Source organism: Ammospiza nelsoni, chromosome 1 (genome assembly GCF_027579445.1).
Source record: "Ammospiza nelsoni isolate bAmmNel1 chromosome 1, bAmmNel1.pri, whole genome shotgun sequence".
Taxonomy (NCBI): domain Eukaryota; kingdom Metazoa; phylum Chordata; class Aves; order Passeriformes; family Passerellidae; genus Ammospiza; species Ammospiza nelsoni.
In genome coordinates, this window is record NC_080633.1 from 93,713,386 (window position 1) to 93,733,546 (window position 20,161).

A 20,161-nucleotide genomic window follows, 5' to 3' on the forward strand; every position below is an offset into this window, starting at 1 on the left:
TTTTTGCCAGGCTTCTATTCTGTGCTTACTGTACACTGCAACTACAAATATTTATGCAGCACATATTTCTGCAACAGTTCCCACTATCAGCTATCCACTGAGCCCACAAAACCTAGCTGTAGACTATGCTATTTCCATCCCTCTTTCACTGAAATTCTTCCTTAGTAGCTGTTCTAGTTGCAATTAAAAGTAACTGGTGATGAAAATCAAATATCCTAATATTCTAGAAATGGAGTTTTCAAGGAGAAGGAAAGAAGCAGCCTCACAGTGGCTATGCTCAGGCACCAGGTATCACTAGCCATGCAAGCAACAAAATCCAAGCCTGTTTTTTGTTTATGTCTGACAAGCCAGATTAAAAACTTTATGTTTTTAAAGTTGCTTAATAAACCAGTAGAACGATAATGATTACCCAGTCTCATCATTTGCACATGAAAGGTGGAACAGAGAAGCTACAGTAATTTGTTGCCAGACTTCACTGGAACAAACAGCTGCATTTTACTTATCTTCAAATATCAAAGGACTTGAGTGGGACAAAGATTACTTGGCTTGACAAGCTTTCACAGACCCCTCCAGCTCAAAACCAGAAATGTTTCTGAAGAAAGTCATGAAAGGATTTAATATAAGCCCAGCAGCAATTCCTATATACTAGCATGAAATTTACCACCATCCTCTAATCTTGTCAAAGCTAAGACAAGATGCTTTTTCTCCTTTCCAAACACAGTGGAATTGCACACTTCCAAAGCCTAGAAGCAGACAAGTTCTTCCTCCCAGAAAGCAGAGGCTTCATGGCAATGTTAAGTTGCTTTAAATCTGCCCATCCCACGCTAGCTCCTCACTCAAGCAACTTGTTTTCTGCCCAAGAGCTGGCTCAGGGAGCTCAGCCACTGGGTCACGTTAGTGCCAGGGCAGAGGAGATAGGGAAGCAGCCTTGGGACAGTGACCAACAGCAGAGCCACGTCCTCCAGTGCACCCTGGAGCTACTCTGAGTGTCAGCAGAGTTTCTTCTTCACTCTTCCACCCTCCTTTGGAGCAGATAAACTGAAGACCTCAAATCACCTTCTCTGCACAGCTTAATAAAATTTATTCTATTCTCTCAGACTCCTAGATGACCATTGTGAAAATCTGCTCAGCTTAACCAAAAGGAAGAGCAGAAGGAGTTCAGTATTTTCCCTTAATATGTGCTGCAAACTGCTGTATTATTTAATATATCAAATACCTTCGACAGCAGCAGTAAAATCACATTGTTCTTGTTTAGAAATATGACATTTTGAGAAAACAAAGTCAATGCCTGTGCTGCAAAACAAACAGGAGAGCTACTGAAGAACCAAAAACAAGATGTGAAGGAATTGAACTCAAACTTTTGTAACTGTACCCACTCCAGAAGGCTGAGCATAGAGTTAAAAGTTTTAGGTAGCTGGAAATAGCTGCTGCCTTAAAGCCAGTTTTTGTGTTTAACACATGTGGTTAGACAGCCAACAACCATTCCTGGGGATTATCTGCTCAGAGTATGGAAGACAATAAAACAACCCACCATTGCTTTTTCAGGCAGACCTGGGCATGATTCCCATTAGAACATTTTTATTTTAAAACTGATTGTGATTGCTCTGATTTTATAATACAAGAAAGCTAAGCACAGATGTTGGTACTTAGAGCTGCACGAAACTTTGCCAGGTAAATAACAAATTGCAGAGTTATGAACTGCTTCTGAACATGCACAAACATATTGCATGGCACAGCAGTTTAAATACATTAGTCACTGTATGCAGTTGAAGAAAAACAGCATCTTCCAATCTTCACATTGAAACAAGCCAAATCCAAAACCCAACCAGGTAAATGCACATTTTTCCCCTGTTGATTTTGGATCAAGCTTTAAGTGAGAACTGATGGTAGACAGCAGTTTTAACCACTGGAGGAGGAACGCAATGACTGGTGTTCAGTGCTGGTTCACTGTAACAGTAATGGACTATTAAAAAATATAACTACAAAAGAAAAGACACTTATACCAAGTTTCTGAAGGTGTTACTTGATGGCTTTTTACATACTATCAGTTTTCTAGACTGCAAAATGCAAGACAACACAGATATCAGAAGTCATCAGCCTTCTCTAACTTCCATCCATGTCAATTAACAGCTGCAGTTAATTTGTGGTTTTACTAGTTTATGATGTAAGGCCCTGCTCCATCTTGCTGTGGAGTGTGTTTAGTGTAATGGCTATTAGAATGTTCTTCAGCTTTTTCAGATTTTTTTTTGCCTTTCCTGTTCCTGCAGGAAGTGTAATACTTGACAAAGTTAACCTGAAATACAAATTTGTCACCTGCCACTTCAGTGCTTCATCTGTCTCCTACTTGCAGGACACACAATGAAACCATTTAAACCTTTACAAAGCTTTAAAAGTAACTTTACTGATGGAAAGATTGTGAATTTGATCTAGAATTTGCTTTACGATTGACAAAGTGCCCTCTCCCCCTTTATTAATTTCTTGTTTTTTTTATAGAATCAGAACATACCTCCTGTTGTGGACAAAACAGAAAGGCTTCTCGGGAGAGTTCATTTGACCTCAGTCTGGCACCAGAATGAGACCAGATAGACTGTGCACCACCTCTCCCACCTCCTTTGCAACTGTTACTGCCCATGCAAACCCTATAAAAACCTGGCTGTTCCTGGTAGGAAGTGAAGGTTTGGACATCAGCAGCCTTCATCAGTTCTCCCAGTATTAGAATCATTAGCCTGGATTCACAGCAGTGTGCTCAGTTAACCACTCTGTTCACTCTGCTAGCTACACTTGGTCCTTTTTCCAAGACATACCATTTGGAAAAAAGAAACCTTGGGAAAAAAACACTGCGCAGAGTACTGACAGGGTGATCAGCTTGTTCACTTTGCCACACTTCCTTGAGTTTCTGAACTTTCTAGATTGAACACACCCCAGTGGGTAACACAAGCAAAAGAGGAGAAATTCTCAAATCTCTTTTACTTGGTAGACCTCCACTTACAACCTTATACGCCCACTGCAAAACTCAAGGAGTCATTTGAGGCAGGTTTACAATGAAGAACTCATTATAATTCTGCCTCTTATTCCATTCTATTTAGAATGATCCAATACAGATCAGTTTCAACACATACTGTGCGCCTCTGTGAGACAGGCATTAAAGCAAGATTTGATAATAATTTCATTCCATTTAATCATACAAGAAATAATGTAGTGCTTTCACAATATGTAACATTAACTCCTTTCAGTTTTTTCTGGTTTATGTTTCTGCTTGAATTCATAGGTCACAATTAAATATTTTTGCAGTACACAAGAGATTGTTTCAAGTGCTGTTGTTTAAATCAGACACAGACCAAACAGTCTTGAAAAACATGATCAGCATCATCAGATAAGCTCTTCCTTGATGCAGGTCTTGGGTAAAATGCAAAAGTTATTATGGAGCAAGTCAAACACATCCTCAAGTTCCTGCATTGTTCTAAGGTCTTTGAGACATCTACCCCTTCCACAGCAGCAGGCACCTTCCATAGGGAATTCTGTGTGTGTCTGGTATCACTTACAGCTGAGTGAACAAATCCTCATGCTCAAAACATCAGTTGTAAATCACTACTCTACTAACAAAGCCAAAAGAGCCACGTCAGTTTACAACACAGGACATGACCCATACTTGCAGCCTGGGAAAGCAAGTCAAAGGAAAACTGCTTTTTCTTTTTATAGCCTGGTTCTCTAATTAGGATTTTTGTCCACACTGTAATTTGGTATTGGAGGGAAAAAAAAAAAAAAAAGCACCATATAGTTTAAGCAGACAAATCACTGAGCTATAAAAACCTGCTACAGACAAATTTACTCAAACATAACCTACAAATGTCCCAGATTCTTCAAGATCCAAAAGCTATGAACAGCAATTGTTGCAAGCACACTGGGAACTTCAGTTCTAGTTCTTATTAAAATGGCTGGCTAATAAGCACTAACATCCCCTGTGTGGGACTACCTGTGGGACTACTGTGATCCTGAAAAATTTGGGGCTCAGGAGATTTGAACAAAAAAAAAAAAAAAAAGAAAAAGAGAGAGAGAAAGAGGAGTAAGACAGCCATCCCATACCTGGACACCAACCTGGCATTAAGAGTCCAAGCAATTATCACAGCGTTTGCCTCCAGGGACAAGTGAGAGAAAGGCTTTTGAACTGAAAAAGTACAAGACTAAGCTTAGATGAAAAACATCAAACTAGGAAACCGTTGCTTGATTATTGTGCAAAGACTAAGTTACCTATTTTGCCACTCTGAGAATGTTTTAAGTGTTTTAACATGACTGTGAAATTGACCTGACAAGAGAAAGGGTAACCCAGCTACAAACTGGGAAAACAGACAGGATGACTAATCATGCAGTTGATAAACAGTTTGCTTTGCTAGAAAAAGAGACCTGACCTTCAACTATTCAGCCCTCCTGTGCCTGCATACTTCTGCTCTGTTCCCTGAAACTCTCCCTATTCCACAACACAGAACAACCTCTGGCAGCCAGCTCCCAGGACTACTCCCACTGAAAAGCAGTGATCCCTGATCCAGCAGCCTAGAGAGCCCATGCTCTGCAATCTCTTTGAAGGAGAGAGAGAACACTGTTCTCACCAAGAGAACACTGCTCACATATTTTACTAGCACCCCTGTCATGCTAATTTCCTGCCTCTGAAGTCAGAATTCAGGGTGCAGGCACACCACATTCCCCTGAATGGCACAATGATTTCTTGGTGCTAGTCACCTTGTTCTCCTGTGCAGGTCTCCAACAGAAGGACCAGCACTGATCTATCACCCCAGCAGAGCAAAGGAAAAAAAGATGAAGAGTTCACCTTCATTCTTGAAGATAAAAATTTCTAAAGGCTTTGTCTAAGCAAAGGAGATGAGCATGACTGTTAGCGACCGTCATCCACAAGTACTAATCTCAAATGTTCACCTCAGGAGTCCCTTATGAAAGTTAGCACCAAGCAAAGGGATGGGCCAGAATTTACTGTTCCCTTCAGCTTTATAGAGGGAGAAGGTGTGTTGGGAAAGATTTCAGGCTTTGCCACATGCGAGGAAGAACAGGCCTGTCTTCCTTCATTTGTCAGCATGATTCTTTTCACAACAGGTGAAGTAAAATCTTTTTAAAAAGGAAATATTGCCCTTTTCCATTAAGGTTAAAAGTTAGAAACCTTAATAACCAGCACACTTCTCCTAGAAGAAGAGGGAGACATTTTTCTATAAGAAGACAACAGTTCTCTGATTTGCCTGTTTCTGTGATCAGCATTTCAGTGGCAAACCCCTCCTAATGCAGGGTTAGGTCAGTGGTTTCAGCAGTCTGTCCAGAGCACAGAGAACTGAGTTCTGAACTGGACTGATCCAGAGACACAAATAAACTTAAACTGAAGTAGGCCTGACAAAGTCATGCAAAGGATTTCTAATGCCTTGACCCACCATGAACAAGCCCTAACAGGCATTGCAAGAAGACCTAATTGGATTTGTGATACACATTTGCACTTTCTGCACAAGAACAAGAAGCAAGTTTTCTCCCATAGACATTTCCATTCACCTAATAGATCAACTAAACAAACTGCTCTAAACCCTCTTCTCAATTGGCTCTTTGAGTATCTAAAAATCACATCTAAAAGGTGGCAGACAAACTATATGTTCTGAAGAGACAGGAGCCACACAGTCCTAGATGTATTTGATGACACCAAATCAAACACACTCCACCAGCTCACACCAATGAGCAGGTTGGAACCTCTTGCTAAATCCTTATCAGTACACAGCAAAAGGCCAGGCCAAATAAAAGCCACATGACTGCTCCAAGTCTCAAATCAAGTCTTGTTTCTGAATCTGTTGCTGACAAGATTTTAATTCCAAAAGCCCTGTGCTATAAATCACTTCATGGCTGAAAAAAAAAACAAAACTGTGGAGGAAGTGTTAACACAGTGTAAGGTTTCCCTGGGATTTAAGGAGCTCTGTGAGAAGACACCTTATTATAAAAGCCAATTCTCTTCTGAAGAGACTGCAAAACATGGTCCTTAAGGAGAATAACACACAGGCCTTAAACCTGATGTCATCTTGACATTCAGGCAGCCCTTCCCAAGGTTTGCTTGATGATTCAAAATGGGAAGAATCAGCATTCATTAGTATAAGGACAGAGGGGAAAAAAATCATAATTTGCCAGGTTAACAGAGTCAAACAAGATGTTGTTTGTGACAATATTTTTTTTGCTTTCAGAAATACACATCTGTGTGCATTCACACACAGGCATGAATAACTTGGCTATGACACTGACTATCAAGATGGATAAATAAGATCTCTAAATGTGAAGCAGTTGTACTAAGATCCCTTCCTTCCACCAAGGGGAATGGTGCACCTGGCATGCTTGGGTGATGACAGGACAGCAGCATAAGGTACATTCACCTCAGCATGGTATCCTTCAAACACCTTACAGGCAGCACTGCAGTCTGCTCCCTGCCATGCAGCCATGCCATTCCTGCCAGCTGCAATGAAGTGCCTGTAAGGAAGAACAAGTTGGCTCCTAGATGCCTCTTACAGGATTTCAGCCTTTAAATGGGTGCCCCAAATCCACTCTTCCCCTTGCCACAGCACACTTTGAGGCACTGAAATGAAACTGCATCTTACCTTGTCTTTGGATAAAAACCCTGAGCAGTGGATGAGCACTTGAAACAGCCTTGAAGAAGTTGTCATCATTGTTAATAGGGAGAAGGTCTCCATGCACATCAGCATATCCGATCATCACTTCCAGGTTGGCTATGTGATGGATGTGAAGAATTAGTTTGTAGAAGTCTTCAAACTTTCCTGGCTTGTAGCGATCCAGAGAGAACCTTCTGAACTCTGCCCCAAACTGCAAGAGAAAGCAAACAGAGCATCAGCAGATGTGTCACCACAGGCCAACGCTCCAGTTTGGCATTTGAACATGGTATGGATCACCTCTCTTCACAGAATTAGAGCCACAGGATCAATCAGGTTGGAAAAGACTTCTGAGATCGAGTCCAACTTCTACCATTCAAAACTATTCTGTGGTGAATACAGTCACATGTTGGTGCTTACAAGTCTACTAGTGGCCTTTTAGGTTGTCCCATCAGAACATAACCATGGCTACCAAGACATCACAGGTACACCCAAGTGTTCCATGTTAAAAGTAATCACATTTTTAAAATATTAAGTTTTCATTAAATCCTCTAGAGGATAACTGCATTTATAGGACTTAATTTTGAAGGTCCATCATTCATTATCATCACCCCAGGCATCCACAGAACCATTCCTCTCCAAAGCAGAAGTATTCACTCTACTGCTTTCAAAAGAAGTTACTCAGCTATTCAAACAACCTTATAAAAATTCTTTGCACGTTTCCCATCAATACCACTGGGATCCCAACCACAAGACCTTTAAAGAAGCATGGTATGTGAGCACACAGCTTGTTATTAGAAAACACACTCACTCTACATGACCCCTGAATTTCCTGGCAACCCATGCAGCAGAAGGAAAGTTAGTTTTCATGGTTTTATTTTTTCTGTCACTCCACTGGTTTTTATTTTTAAAGCTTTATAGACCATTAAGTGCTTGTCAAAAAAAAAAAAATAGCAGGGGTAGGAGGGTGTGATTTGGCACAAGACAATAGAAAATGTTATAAATCCATGAAGCGTTTTAAGTAATTCAAAGTGACTGAGGAGAAGATTTCAATGGTCCTTATTTCTGACATTAGAAACAAAATATGCTGTTAAGAACTGGTGGGAAGAATTTGATCCTCTATTTAAGGAAATTATGATAACAAAAACAGGCATCTAGTTAGACTAAACAGCTTAAATCACCTTTCTGGTACATTTAATTTAATATTTTAGATTGTATAGCATGATTAAACTACTGTTCATCAACCAAACCTCTAAAGCCATCCTAACTCACCCTTGAACACATGGAACCACAGCCACAAATCCAAGAACAAGTAAGGCTGTAACTAGGACCTCATGGAAGTTCTTATTTGCAAAGTCAGCCAATACCAGAGCTTGAAACCAAAGACATAAAACTAACAAGCATGCAAAAGAAATAAGAAGTGGGAGAATTTTCTCTAGACCAATTCTTCCTCAAAATGGAGAATGACTTGCTTAGAGGTTCTCAGCTGTTAAATCAACTATACATGCAAGTCACTCTTTTGCTGAGACTAACAAAATTATGAATCATCACCATAATCATCTTCAAGCAAAAAAAGGAAAAAAAGAAGGCAACATAACCCTACTGGCTTTGGGCACAAGCATGTTCTCAAATTACTTCCGCAGTTATGAAAATCCCACTCTTGAGCATCAAAGCCCAGTTGTGATCATCTGAAAGCTTGTTTAGTCAAATTATGCTGCTTGTTTGTAATATTAACTGCTAGTTCCAGTTTGGATTTCAGAGTGCCCATCCAAATGCACACAAAGCAAGCAAACCACAGCTGGTTCCAATGGAGGAAAAAAGTCCTCCTTTGTCCTCCACCCCCTGCTCCTCTCCAGAAAAATGCGAGCAGCAACTTATTTCTGCGGACACACTTCAAACTGAAAAGAAAAAGCTGAAGTCTTCTTATTTAAAAAATAACCTGAAGTTTTCTTTTTCTTAGATTCAAGCTAGAAAAAGCCATCTTCAAGTTCCAAGTTTAGCGCCTATCCACATGATAAACTAAAGGGGAAGGAACGGGACCTTCGTAGGTTTTGCTTAGAGCTGCATCTACTGCTCTGCACACCTGAACAGGAACCTGGGATTCCTTGGGATTCCCTTAGCCAAAAAGCCAGGGCACTCAGTCCCAGTAACCATTTGTTTACTGGACAGCTTGTTCAGGACCATTAGCACACATGGTACTGTGGAGGAAGCAGCTGCTGTGCAGTCTCACCCCAGGCAGCACAACACCCACCCCACAAACCCCCTGGACCCATGGGCTGCTGAGGGAACCCATCCTGCTCTGCCCAACACAGCTGAGGCAGAGCTCAGGACACTGCTCCCAGCAGGAAAGTGGCATGGAAAAGGACAGAGGAGAGAACCAAGGATGGTTCCTTACACTTGGCTGGTATGACCCAAAGCTCAGCTTAAGCTGCCCCATGAGAAGACAGCTGGCAAAAGGGCCAGGCCTCCCAGCCTAGCCCCTGCAGGCACACTGGAAACTACTGATCAGTGGAGCCTGACATGTGGGAATGCCATGGCAGGCTTGGGGCACTGAGGTCTGACAGGAATGCTGTCCAGTCAAATTGACTTGTTCACATGTTCAGCCTGAGGAAAGCCCAAGAGTCAATTTCATTTGCCTGGGAATAGCACAATAGTAAACAAATGCAAAAGATTTCACTAGTGCTTTCTGCATGACCCAGCTTTTTAAGGCAAGGGAGCTAGAAGGTGGTTCTGTAGAGCAGAAGGGAAGAATCAAGAGATTTAAGCAGATAATGAGAATTACTTTCTTTTTGTTTAAAAGTTAGTATTACTGTAGTAATAGTTTAGCTGATTTATTCACCCTGTGCATATACACAGGCAGCAACCACTGTCAGCAGGTCTTTTCAGAAGAGGGGAAAATCTGCTTCAGCTCATTCACCATTCCTAATGAGGCTGATTGAGAGTATCACAGTAATAATGGGGTTTGCAGTGCCACTCAGCTTGGAGACTGGGTGCTCTGCATTGTATTCAGCCAGGACTTCAAGATAACATCCACCGTGTATCATACAGAAACTACAAGTTCTGATAGCCAAAACTACTGATCTGCTTCTCTAAGCCACAAAGTTCATCTTATCATATCCCTTCACTGAAAGATACACAAGGACTGTGTCTGCCAGCAAAGTCTCTGCCAGAACAATACTGCATTTCACTATTTGATAAACTAACAGTTTTAACAAGCAGATTAGTTTTCTATAATGAAGTAAATTACTCAGGTCTATTTAACTAATGCAAATACTGCATCCAGTATTACAGAAGTCAGAGGACAGGAGGAATGGAGGGAACTTAAAAAGAATTTAGTCTGACAGAGCTTATTATCACTGAAAAAAACAACTCAGAAAAAACTGTACATTTTGTTTCACAAAAATAACCTCTGCCCCAAGTTCCTCAAAGTATCAGCCAATCAACCAATTTGTTGTCTGCAGTTTGATGACAAAAAGCACCCAACAAAATGCAACACATCAGGCACAAAAACAGATGCCCAGAAAAATGTTCTGATAAAAGTTGTGTTAAAGAAGAAGGAAGACCCAGCTAGCTAATCAAAACTTACACAGGCTGATCAAGAGCAATCAACTGCTTTCTTTGGCTTTTTTTTCTGGCTAAAGGGTACAAGAGGTCAGAGGAGATGAGGGAGCAGGATTTTGAGGTTTGTTTACTTAGAGAGCTGTTGTTTTGTGAAATGAATGAGTTATTTGCAAGCAAAAGAGGGCAAGTCTTTTTTTTTCCCTTTAAATTTTAAGTTTCAAGATGTTTACAGGGCCAAAAATGAAGCCCTATGTTTATGAGGTGCCATCCCTCTAGTTTATTGCTGACTTTGAAATCAGGCTATTGTAATAAGAAGACATCAAAGAGCAACATTTAGCAATAAACATGAGTTACATTACCCACCTACTTCTCTCATAAAGTAAAAAAATCAAGAACAGAAAGAAAACTAAACACTTTCATCCTTGCATAGACTGTAATTTCTGCTTACATCTGAGATTTGCAAAACTGGCAAGACCTAATCAGGCATGCTTTATCAGAGAGAATGAGCAGAGGGCAAGAAAGAGGAGGAGGGAAATGTAAATGGTTTTGTGCTTGCTGACTTCACCTGAGACTTCAGAGCTCTGCTGTCACATTCATGCCTCTGTGTCTTTGTTCCCTTTTTCTGCCCCAGTTCCACCTTTCCCAGCTCACACAGCATTCTCTGGCTCTGCTCCCAGCCTCAGAGTGGCTGTCACTAGTGGCAAGAAGCCACCAAGCAAGCAGATGCTCTCTGCAACAAGTTTTCTCTTCAAGGGCTTGCTTCAGAGCAGTTCTGTTTCACTAAAATGATCAACCTAGTGGAAAGTGTGAGATTTTCCGCTCAGATCTTGCTATTTCTTTCAAGAGAGTCACAAGAGCAAAAGAGCAAGACAGCTTCTATTCTGTTTGCCCTTCACAGAAAATCCCATCAGGGACACAGTTTCACTAGCTTCAGCCCCAAACTTATTTCCTGATTGACATCATGCCAGGCTTCTACCCTTCCTCCTTCTATTCACTCCTTTTACTCTCCCAGAGAAACACAGCCATGCTTTAGTATCTTAAATGCTTACAACAGTTTCTCTTACCAAAGAAAGTCAGCGGCTCCCCTTCTTTTTCCTGCTTCTCTGACACAATGTTTCACATCTCTGTTTAAAGAACAACCTTTGTAACTCCTTCAGCCCTCCCCAGGGGTCTGTAAGGCTCAGCTCAGGACAACACTTTTCTCTCTTCTGCATCTACTTGTAAGAGAAATCCTTCTCTCTCTGCTCCCATCACCCTCAGACCACCTTCTGCTCCTGAGATGCACCTTGCATTCAGTCTCACGTGCTTGGCTGTCAGCTCAAGGGCAACTTGAAGCCAAAGTTACCCTTTCCTCTGCCTCACCTTATTTCACAACTTTTGAGAACTAGACCACTACACTGCTTATTTAGCCTCACTACCGCATGGCAGTCTGTGAAAATAGTTATCCACAAAAACAATTTTTTCAGCCTGTTTGTTTGGAACCACCATCCCCTTCTTTGCCAGCCCTGCTCCAGCAGTTCCTCTCCTATCAGGCCACCCATGTAGCTGCTTTCTCCCTACCATCCCTGTCAGTGCTGCCTCCAAGCAGCACACTGCCAGCCCTCCTCACTGCCTCACCTCCTGAGATTTAAATCCCTAGTGCCACCCTCCTTCAAGAAACAATTGTTTGCAGGAAAGCAAAGCCTTTAAAATAAATCTGTGATTTAAGTGACAAGTCTACCTTTCCAAAAGCAAGTATCTTACTTTTTTTATTCCAGTTCCCTGCCTCTCTGGGAACAAACCAAAGTCTGTTTGCAAATGATGTAGACCGAGATGGTCCTGTGCAGCACACACTCTATCACACCACAGGGCTTAAGCACAAACACAGCACAGGATGCATACAGCCATGGTCACCATCAGCATGAGGGAGAAAAGGAAGATTTGGCACCTTGCCACCCAGAGGGACAAAGCAACCAGGTCTGGTCAACAGCACAGCTTCCTGCAGAAAGGCAGCCCTGCCCTACTCCAGGTCTCCTGCGAGAGCAAACCACTTTCAGAACACTTACTGAGAGGTATCCACATGGATACAGGAAACCTGCAACCAGTAAGGGCTCTGGCTGGTTGCAAACTTATTTAAGACCCTTTTAGCTGCCGCCAGAGGCTTCCCCATGAGCTCAGTGCCAGCAACAGCTGCAGAGAAGTAATTTGATGCAGATGCACGCACACCCCTGGCCAGACCTGGAGGGGGACTGGGAACAGCTGTGCAGGGTGGAAGCAGGAGGGATGGCACAAGGCTGGGTGGCCCTGGGGCTGGTGCACCCCACCAGCCATTTCTGCTTGAATTCAGGAATTTCCAATGGGAATACATCTGTACAGGGAGATTTTGCCTTCACTTAGAGGAAGGCAACATCTCCCAAGGTACATTTCATCTTGTAACTCACGGCCTGCCATTGTAAAGGTCATTAGAGACAAGCAGTGAATCCTTGGAAAACCCTTCTTGGTTCCTAAAAGCTCAGATTAAGTGCACACAAAGTCTCTCAGAAAGGGAATGATAAGGGACTACAGAGGAAGGCACTATTAATTGCACCTCTGAAGCACTCCTTGGAGGTGGCTCGTCCTGGAGCCTGTTAGACAGAGCCTCCACAGGTATTTTAACCTCACACAGGAGACATTCCTTTCTGACTTGGCTGTAAACAACATTTAATTTTCTGAGGTGCTCTTTAAAGTTGAAAGGTCCATTGTTCAGTGTCCTTTAGGATGTTTCAGTGTGGCGAGACTAAATTTGAGAAGACTACTCACATAAGACAGACTGGCTGGACGAAGTTTTAAGCAGATCAGAAATTCCCAAGTTAATAGACTAAAAAGTATTACAAACAGGAGAGATCCTGCTGGAGGCAACATCAAGAATGGGAAAGCATGGGAATACTGGAACACAAGATGGCAGCTTTCAGGGCAGCGCCATCCACCCAGTTAGCACAGCTGGTACCCAAGCCCATACCAATATACTTGCTTCAGGAACGTTGTTGGAGGAACTACCATCTTTCTGTGACAAGACAGACCTGAAACTACATCAGACCTGAGCACCAGAGCATGTCCTCTACCACACCATGCTCTGTGACACCAGGTAGCTCAAAGCAGTGTTCTAGCCTTCCCTGTATCTCCTGGAGGCACCACTGCTCCCACAGTGCCAGGGTACAGGTCAGAGAAGTGAGCTACACTGTGTGCAGGTGTTCATTGCAGCTGTCACCTGAACAGAACTATCCCAGGATGCTATATCCCAAGAACTATCCCAAGTTTGTGCCACACTTTTCAGCTGAGAGGTTTGGCCTCTCGTCTGTGAAGGGCAGCAAGCACGCACAGGACCTGCTGCTGTGGCTCAGCTGAAAGCTGTGCTCACTTTCTCTCATGGCACCTAGCAGACAGACTTAGGGTTACTAGCTATGACCACTTCAGAAAGCTATCCTACTATGAAGAACAAAGATTTGTTTGTAATGAGAGAGGAACCAGGAGTTTAGTAGGTGCTATTTAGCACATCAGAATAAGCACAATACCTGCTGTGAAAAGCCCAGCAAATTGGGAGGGAAAGGAACAGAGGCAACACTTCTTAAGAGATTAATGTTTACAGTCTCTTTCTCTTGACACGTTTTGCAACAATCCAGACTGTCTCAAGTTGCTATTACTGTGGCACACTATCTTTATTTGAGAGGGGGAAGCACTGCAGTTTTCTGAGTCCGTGCCACATTTGGTTTGCATATAATCGAATATGTTTTCAAGCTCAAAAACAGAAGTTAAATCAGATGGTTACAGGGCTTTTTACCGCACTTATTTTAGTTTTATGCCAGGTATGAAAAGTATGACTTTAACTTGGAAGAATCTAAAGTACTGCTTAAAATCTTTAAGCAGACTTAAAGTCTGTTTTAAGATTCTGTAGCATTTTAAGAGCGCTGGTTTTTGATCTATTTTGAAGCGTGCTACACATGGAAAACTTTTCTTAAAACTTCAGAAGGCCTGTACAGCTTCAGGGTTAGAGTGAAATCAAAGTACACAAGGCTGGAAAACACAATTTGCAGACCTCTGTCAGTTAACACCAGACAGTGCAGAACCAGACCTTTAAAATCTCTTTAGAGGGGGCTATTAAAAGTAAGCTTGCTCTTTCTGCTATTGCTGTAGTTTTAACACTGCTTGATGCTACACTTTATACATTTCAAATACACAGTGTGTGTACATACACTGCCATAGCTGAACAGTCATGTCCAGCAACAACCATGCAACACCAGCAACTTTGGCAGGGAGGGAGATGCAAAAGGTTTTAACCATCAATCTTTATGGAACAGCACAGGCACACTTCTTCTAAGAAGAGGGGAACAAAGCACCCACAAACTGTTTGAATGCTACATGTATCTACCAGCTGGGCAGGCTTGCTACAACACTGACTGCTACCCATGCCTCAGACCAAAACAGTCTTTCAGCTGTGAGTGACTTCGTAAGAGCATGGAGCGCAGCTCCAAACATGCTTTTTGAACACCATAGCAGTATCATGTCTACTCAGGACACATCAGAAAATGATTGAAAATGTATTGATAATCCATTTGCAGCACCCATCTAAACATCAACATTCAATGAAAGTCAAAACAGGATAGGAAAAGAGAGTATTAAAAATATGGTTACAATTAACTGGTTCTATTTATCTTAATGGGTTTGTTTATAGCAGTAGGATGTTAGTCACGTTATTGTTAATTTGTAAATCAGTTTGCAATGCAAGGAAACATGACACCATTAGTAAGGCAGAAATGTGACAGTCAGCACGTGAGTCAGGTAGCTGTGCTTTTACAAACCCCAGCCACTATCAAAAGTTCCATTGTCCGAGAGGGCTCATCAACAACAAAGGGTTCTTCTGCACAGCACTTTTATCAGGGAACGACGAGCACATTTAGCCAACTTTGAAATCATGAAAATTAGTTCTTACTAGTACATACAGTTCACAGGAGTTCATATAGTAGTAACAGAAAAACAGTACTCTGATGCTTTTAAGCCAGAAACATGGACCTGACAGTTTCAAAGTAAAAAAAAAAACCCAAACACACTTTCACAAACAATTCATAGTGCTATCATTTAAAGGCCCGGGGCAATCTTATACTTCTACTATTCCAAAATTTATAAGAGATTGGAAAAGAAATACACATTTGGGCTGGTAGTTACCCTCCCATTTGAAAAACTGCATACAGTATTCAAGGGAAGAAAAAAATAAAATCTCTTTTCACTCTGAGCAAGACAAAAGAAGATTGGCTACATGGAGTTAGAATTCAAGAGAACTTCCACCATTAATGTAGGAATTCCTACTTTAAAAGCATTTGTTCTCCTGTAGGCTTATATTCGTGGGCAAAGAAGCCTGTAACGTCTCTGTAAAGCTAAAGACAGAAAATGAAAAATAGGTTAAGAACTCTGCCTGTGGCCACATGATCCCAAACAAAACAAACACAAAAAGCCCCACACACTGCAGGCACTGGAGCTCTTGGTAAAAGGGAAAAAGGGGGAGAGAAAGGGTCATCTGGAAACCTTTTCAGAGATTAGAGGCAGTTTCTTGAGAGGGGACAGATACTTCACTTGTCACCCAACAGAGAAAAGGAGCCAGTGAGAACTGGACACATGAGAATACACAGTTGTTCTAAGCCAGCAAGCTAATGTGTTTTCAGATCCAGTCTAAAAGGGCTGAAACATTAATCCTGAGCTACAGAGACAACACCTAGATAAGAACGGAGCTTCTAATTTATTTTGTCATGAAAGATGGGATAGAAGGGCTAAGGTATAATTACAATTCAATTAATATTTTCTTATGACGTGTGCCAACTTCTAAGCAGGTTTTTCTTTACCCTTCCTCTTTTCTATCTAGCAATAAGCTTTTAAGTGTTTTGATTTTAGGGCCAGCTCTCTGAGGATGAGGGTGACAAGGGAAAAAAGCAGGGAGCTGGACAGAAGGGAACTTCTTAAAGAAGACAACTGCAGCAATTTCCACCACTGCCGTGTCTGAAGCAGAGGTGTGCACAGATGGCAGAGGGTTTTCCCCTTCAGCATTTGCTGCAGCACAGAGACCCCATTAAGCTTTTGTAGCACCTTACAGTCACCCAGAGAAAAGTGACCTGGCACACACAAAAAGGTACAGGGAAGTGCCACAAAGCTCATCCTTTCATCCTTCTGCAATGACAGAGTCAGGGAATAGATCACTGCCAGTGTCCCCCCACGAAGTCACAGACATGAAAAATCCATGGACACAAGAGTGGTGAGCTGAAGCATGCTCTGGGCCATGTTCCCAGCAGGGGTGATGGGTCAGGCTAGGTTCAGCAGAGCTACAGGCTGGTTCAGACCCGCAGAAATCCAATCACCCACAGGCCCACTGGACAGAAAAAGAGGAATACTGACTATAGGTTTTGGCCCAATGGCACAAGAAGGATGTTGAAAACTGGAATGAGTTCAGCCATCAAGATGCTCCCTCATTCTCCTCCTCCCTCCCCCCCCTACCCCTTCCAACACACAGATACACACACTCCTTGTTTTTAACAAACCTCTGGCACACATCAAGAACCTTATAACTTAAGGATACTTGGGGATTTCCAGAGAAATAGCTTACCCAGCATAGTACTTAGCACTGACAAACTCTCCTCTTTCAATAATCAAGGGCACAAACTGACTTTCAAGAACTTGTTTTTTGGAGAAAATGAAAGAAATTTGGAAAATCCAGAAAAATCAGATTTCACAGGAGCCATTTTTGAATTGTGACTAATGCAAGACACCAGCAGGATGCTGGTTTATCCTTAAGGAAGGAACCACCTGGTTATCATAACAGAGGCAGGGATATCAAAACCCCAGCATCTGCCAACTATCTCCCATCCACACCCCACAACCATTTTTTTTCTCAGAGCTCCTTCGGATCAAACTCACTCTTCAGAGGAGAAAAGCTATTTCACACCACTGTTTAAAAGCAGCACTCTCTCACACTCAGCTCTTCTGCTAAAAGGGATTCCACCTGCCCACAGACTGCCACTTCCCCAGCCTTTGAAAAGCCACCAAGAATCCCTTGATCCCGGGCCAGCAGCATGCCCTGGCGCAGAGGCTGAGCTGCACCCACCTCCGCTCACCTGGCAGCCCGTGCTCCCGGGCGATAGCTGCAAAATCATGAGTTCTCAGACTCAACTTTCAAGTTCTCCGGCAAGCCCAGGCAGGCCTCATACTTACAAAACACAAGCAACTAAGTGTTTAAAAGGTTGGCTATGTAGGGCTACCAAAAGTAGCATTACTGAACCATTTTGTTCACCCAGCCTCAGATAGTCCATGCAGACAAAAAAATCTCAACTCTGTATTTCTAGTTGATTACAGGACAACAACACAGTGATCCACAGGGACAAGGCTGCCAGCATCACAACCCACCCTGTAAGAGCACTGTGTTTTTGTAAGAGTTATCAGGTTTTCATACAGCACCTTGCCAGGTACCATTGGCCAGAGCTTTTCACTGGACCTCCTTCAGATCACTGAAGAGCAACTCTGTGAGAGGGAGGCTGTAAGCTTTACAGGCAAAATAAAACCATCTTGCAATGTCAGCACCGACAGCCAGCTACATCAACAGCCCGGCTGTTATTGTGCCCAAGTCATGCTAACAGTAAAACTCACCAGCACCAGGAAATTCAACAGCACAGCTTCCACTGACACACACTGCAGGGTCACAGATCATCGCCGGGTGTAGGCCCTCAACAGGGCATTTTCAATTTAGCTTCTATTTCAAGTTTTCTTACAATGCAGCAAAGTTCTCCATTTAATTTCTGGGCCACCAGCAGTGACAGCCCTGAGCTACAGAAGGCCTTCAGTCCCACCCATGTAAGTTTATTTTCCTTCCCTCTAAAAATCCTCAATCATACCTAAGCTTACAATCTCCCTGCACATCACTCTGTGTCTATAGAACCAGGTAGGATTCACTTACAGAATTCCTGCAGCTGTAAGGGAAGCTACAAGCTCTTTATTTTCAGGTTGCTTTCTAACAGTTAATAGAACAAACTCAAGCTATGGCAGCATTGAAGTAGAAGAGAGGATGAACTTAAAAATTCTTGCATGTGGTCAAGGCTTTAGTTTAACACTCATAGAATGTAAGGGGTATAATTCAGAAGACGGGATCTGGAGCATTTGGGAGCCACAAGGAATGTTGTGGGTGGGTTACATCTTAGAACCAGTACAAGCTGAACCAAAGCTTTCCAGCTATGGAAGCAAAATGGAACTTTCTAGGCCAGTTGAGCCCTTTCAAGGGACAACAATCGATTAGGAAATAAGGGCCTGAACCCACATTTCAGGGTCCATGTTTAGAAATGATTGGAGGTTCCCTTGGATACAAGGTACTTCTCCCACTGAAGCCATCTCTGCTCCATGTGCTGCTCAAGGCCATTTGATCTGAACACAAATTTTAACAGCAAAAATGGAGAAAAACGAGCAGCACCAAGCAGAGAGTCCCAAGGACATCACCTCCAACACCACCTCAGCAGGTGATCAGGGACTCCGGGAAAGGTTAGCGTTATCCATACTCTTTTCAACTTATACATTACTTACACCTTGCCTGTATTACATGTATAAAACACGGGCTTTGGGGGAGATTTCTCAGTTTTGCTTAAACGCTACTAATTTTCGCCCTCAGAGGCAAGATTGTGATGTGCTGGTTCAACCGAGAGACCAGAGTCTCTCGACCAGAGCTGAGCACGACCAAGGTCAGGCACAGCCCCCGACACCATCCTTAGGGCGGGCAGCTCCGGCAGCCAGGCCGATCCCGGCTCCTGCCCAGCCCCACCAGCGGGCACAGGCTGCCGTCGGTCCCGGCATCCCGGCACAGGAGCGGAAGGATTCCCTCTGGCAGGTCTCCCTCTGGCTCCTGCGGCTCAAACCTACGGCAGCACCGGCGGGGGGACCCGGCCCTTCTCCCTCCCGGTGCTCCTCTCCTCAGAACGCGTCGGGGCGCCCATCCCGCCTACCGGGAGCCGGTCGGAGCGCTGGGGCGGGAGCGGCACCGCGGCCGCGCCTCCCGGTGCCCCCGGGCCGAGCCCCATCCCGCCCGCCAGGCGAGGCCGGCGGCGCTTCCCGAGCCGCCCCGCGAAGTTACGGCCGGAGTCCCCGCGGCGAAACAAAAGACGGAGCAGGAGCGGCGGGCGGGGAAGGGTCGCGGTCGCGCCGCCGCCTCGGCGGGGCAGGGGCGGCTCGCCGGGAGCTGCGCCCGGAGCGCCGATCCCGCCTCTCCGCCGGCCGCCGCCAGCCCGTCCCCGCTCTGCGGGCTGAGCCCGGGACTCGGCTCCGGCCGTACCGGGCGGGGAGGGCACACACGGGGAAAGGGGGCGGGGGGTTCCATTCATTTTCGGGAGCACCGCCGGGCAGGGGCGCTCCCGGCCGAGGCCGCGCCGCGGTCCGCTCACCTTACTCTTCACTTCCACCGCGCTGCACTCCAGATACCGCAGAGTCTGAGATTTGTTGAAACTCCGGTTCATCTTCCCGGCCCCGCTGCCTCCCCTTCCCGCGCCGTCGCCGCCACCGCCTCACACGAGCCGCCGGCCCCGCTCGCGCCGCGCTCCGCTCCCGCCGCGGCCACTTTGTTCCCGGCGCGCGCGCGCCAACGGCAGCGGCGGCGGCCGCAGGGATCCGCGCGGGGCTCGCGCTCCGGCTGGGCCGGCGGCGGGCGGGCGCCTGGGCCCGGCGGGACACGCCCCCGGACACGCCCCTCACAGCCCCGGACACGCCCCCGCTCGGCCCGGACACGCCCCTCCGGTGTGGGAAGCGGCGTCCCGGGCCCCGCTGCCGCCGCCGCTGCCGCGCACGAAGCCCAAAGCGCCCCCGGTGACTCCCCCAGTGTCCCCCCCAGCGCTCGGAGGTGCCCGTTGTGCGCCACAAAAGAGACCTGCAGGAACTTTTCCAGACGGCGCTGATTGTTCTTGATAGAGGGTTGGAATCTGGAAAGTGCTGCGAGTCGT

The 20,161-nt window shown here is 44.5% G+C and overlaps 1 protein-coding gene across 1 annotated transcript in view; it reads right to left on the reverse strand.

Moving 5' to 3' along the window:
* Positions 1-19,833, reverse strand: part of PARD6G (par-6 family cell polarity regulator gamma) — a 64,712-nt gene extending 44,879 nt beyond the window's left edge. The window contains exons 1-2 of the mRNA XM_059486337.1: positions 19,610-19,833; positions 6,624-6,846 (exon numbers count right to left, since the gene is read on the reverse strand). Of these exons, the coding sequence (XP_059342320.1) occupies positions 6,624-6,846; positions 19,610-19,681 (295 nt within the window). The 5' untranslated portion in view covers positions 19,682-19,833. The remainder of the gene's footprint in view (positions 1-6,623; positions 6,847-19,609) is intronic.
* Positions 19,834-20,161: the final 328 nt, after the last annotated feature.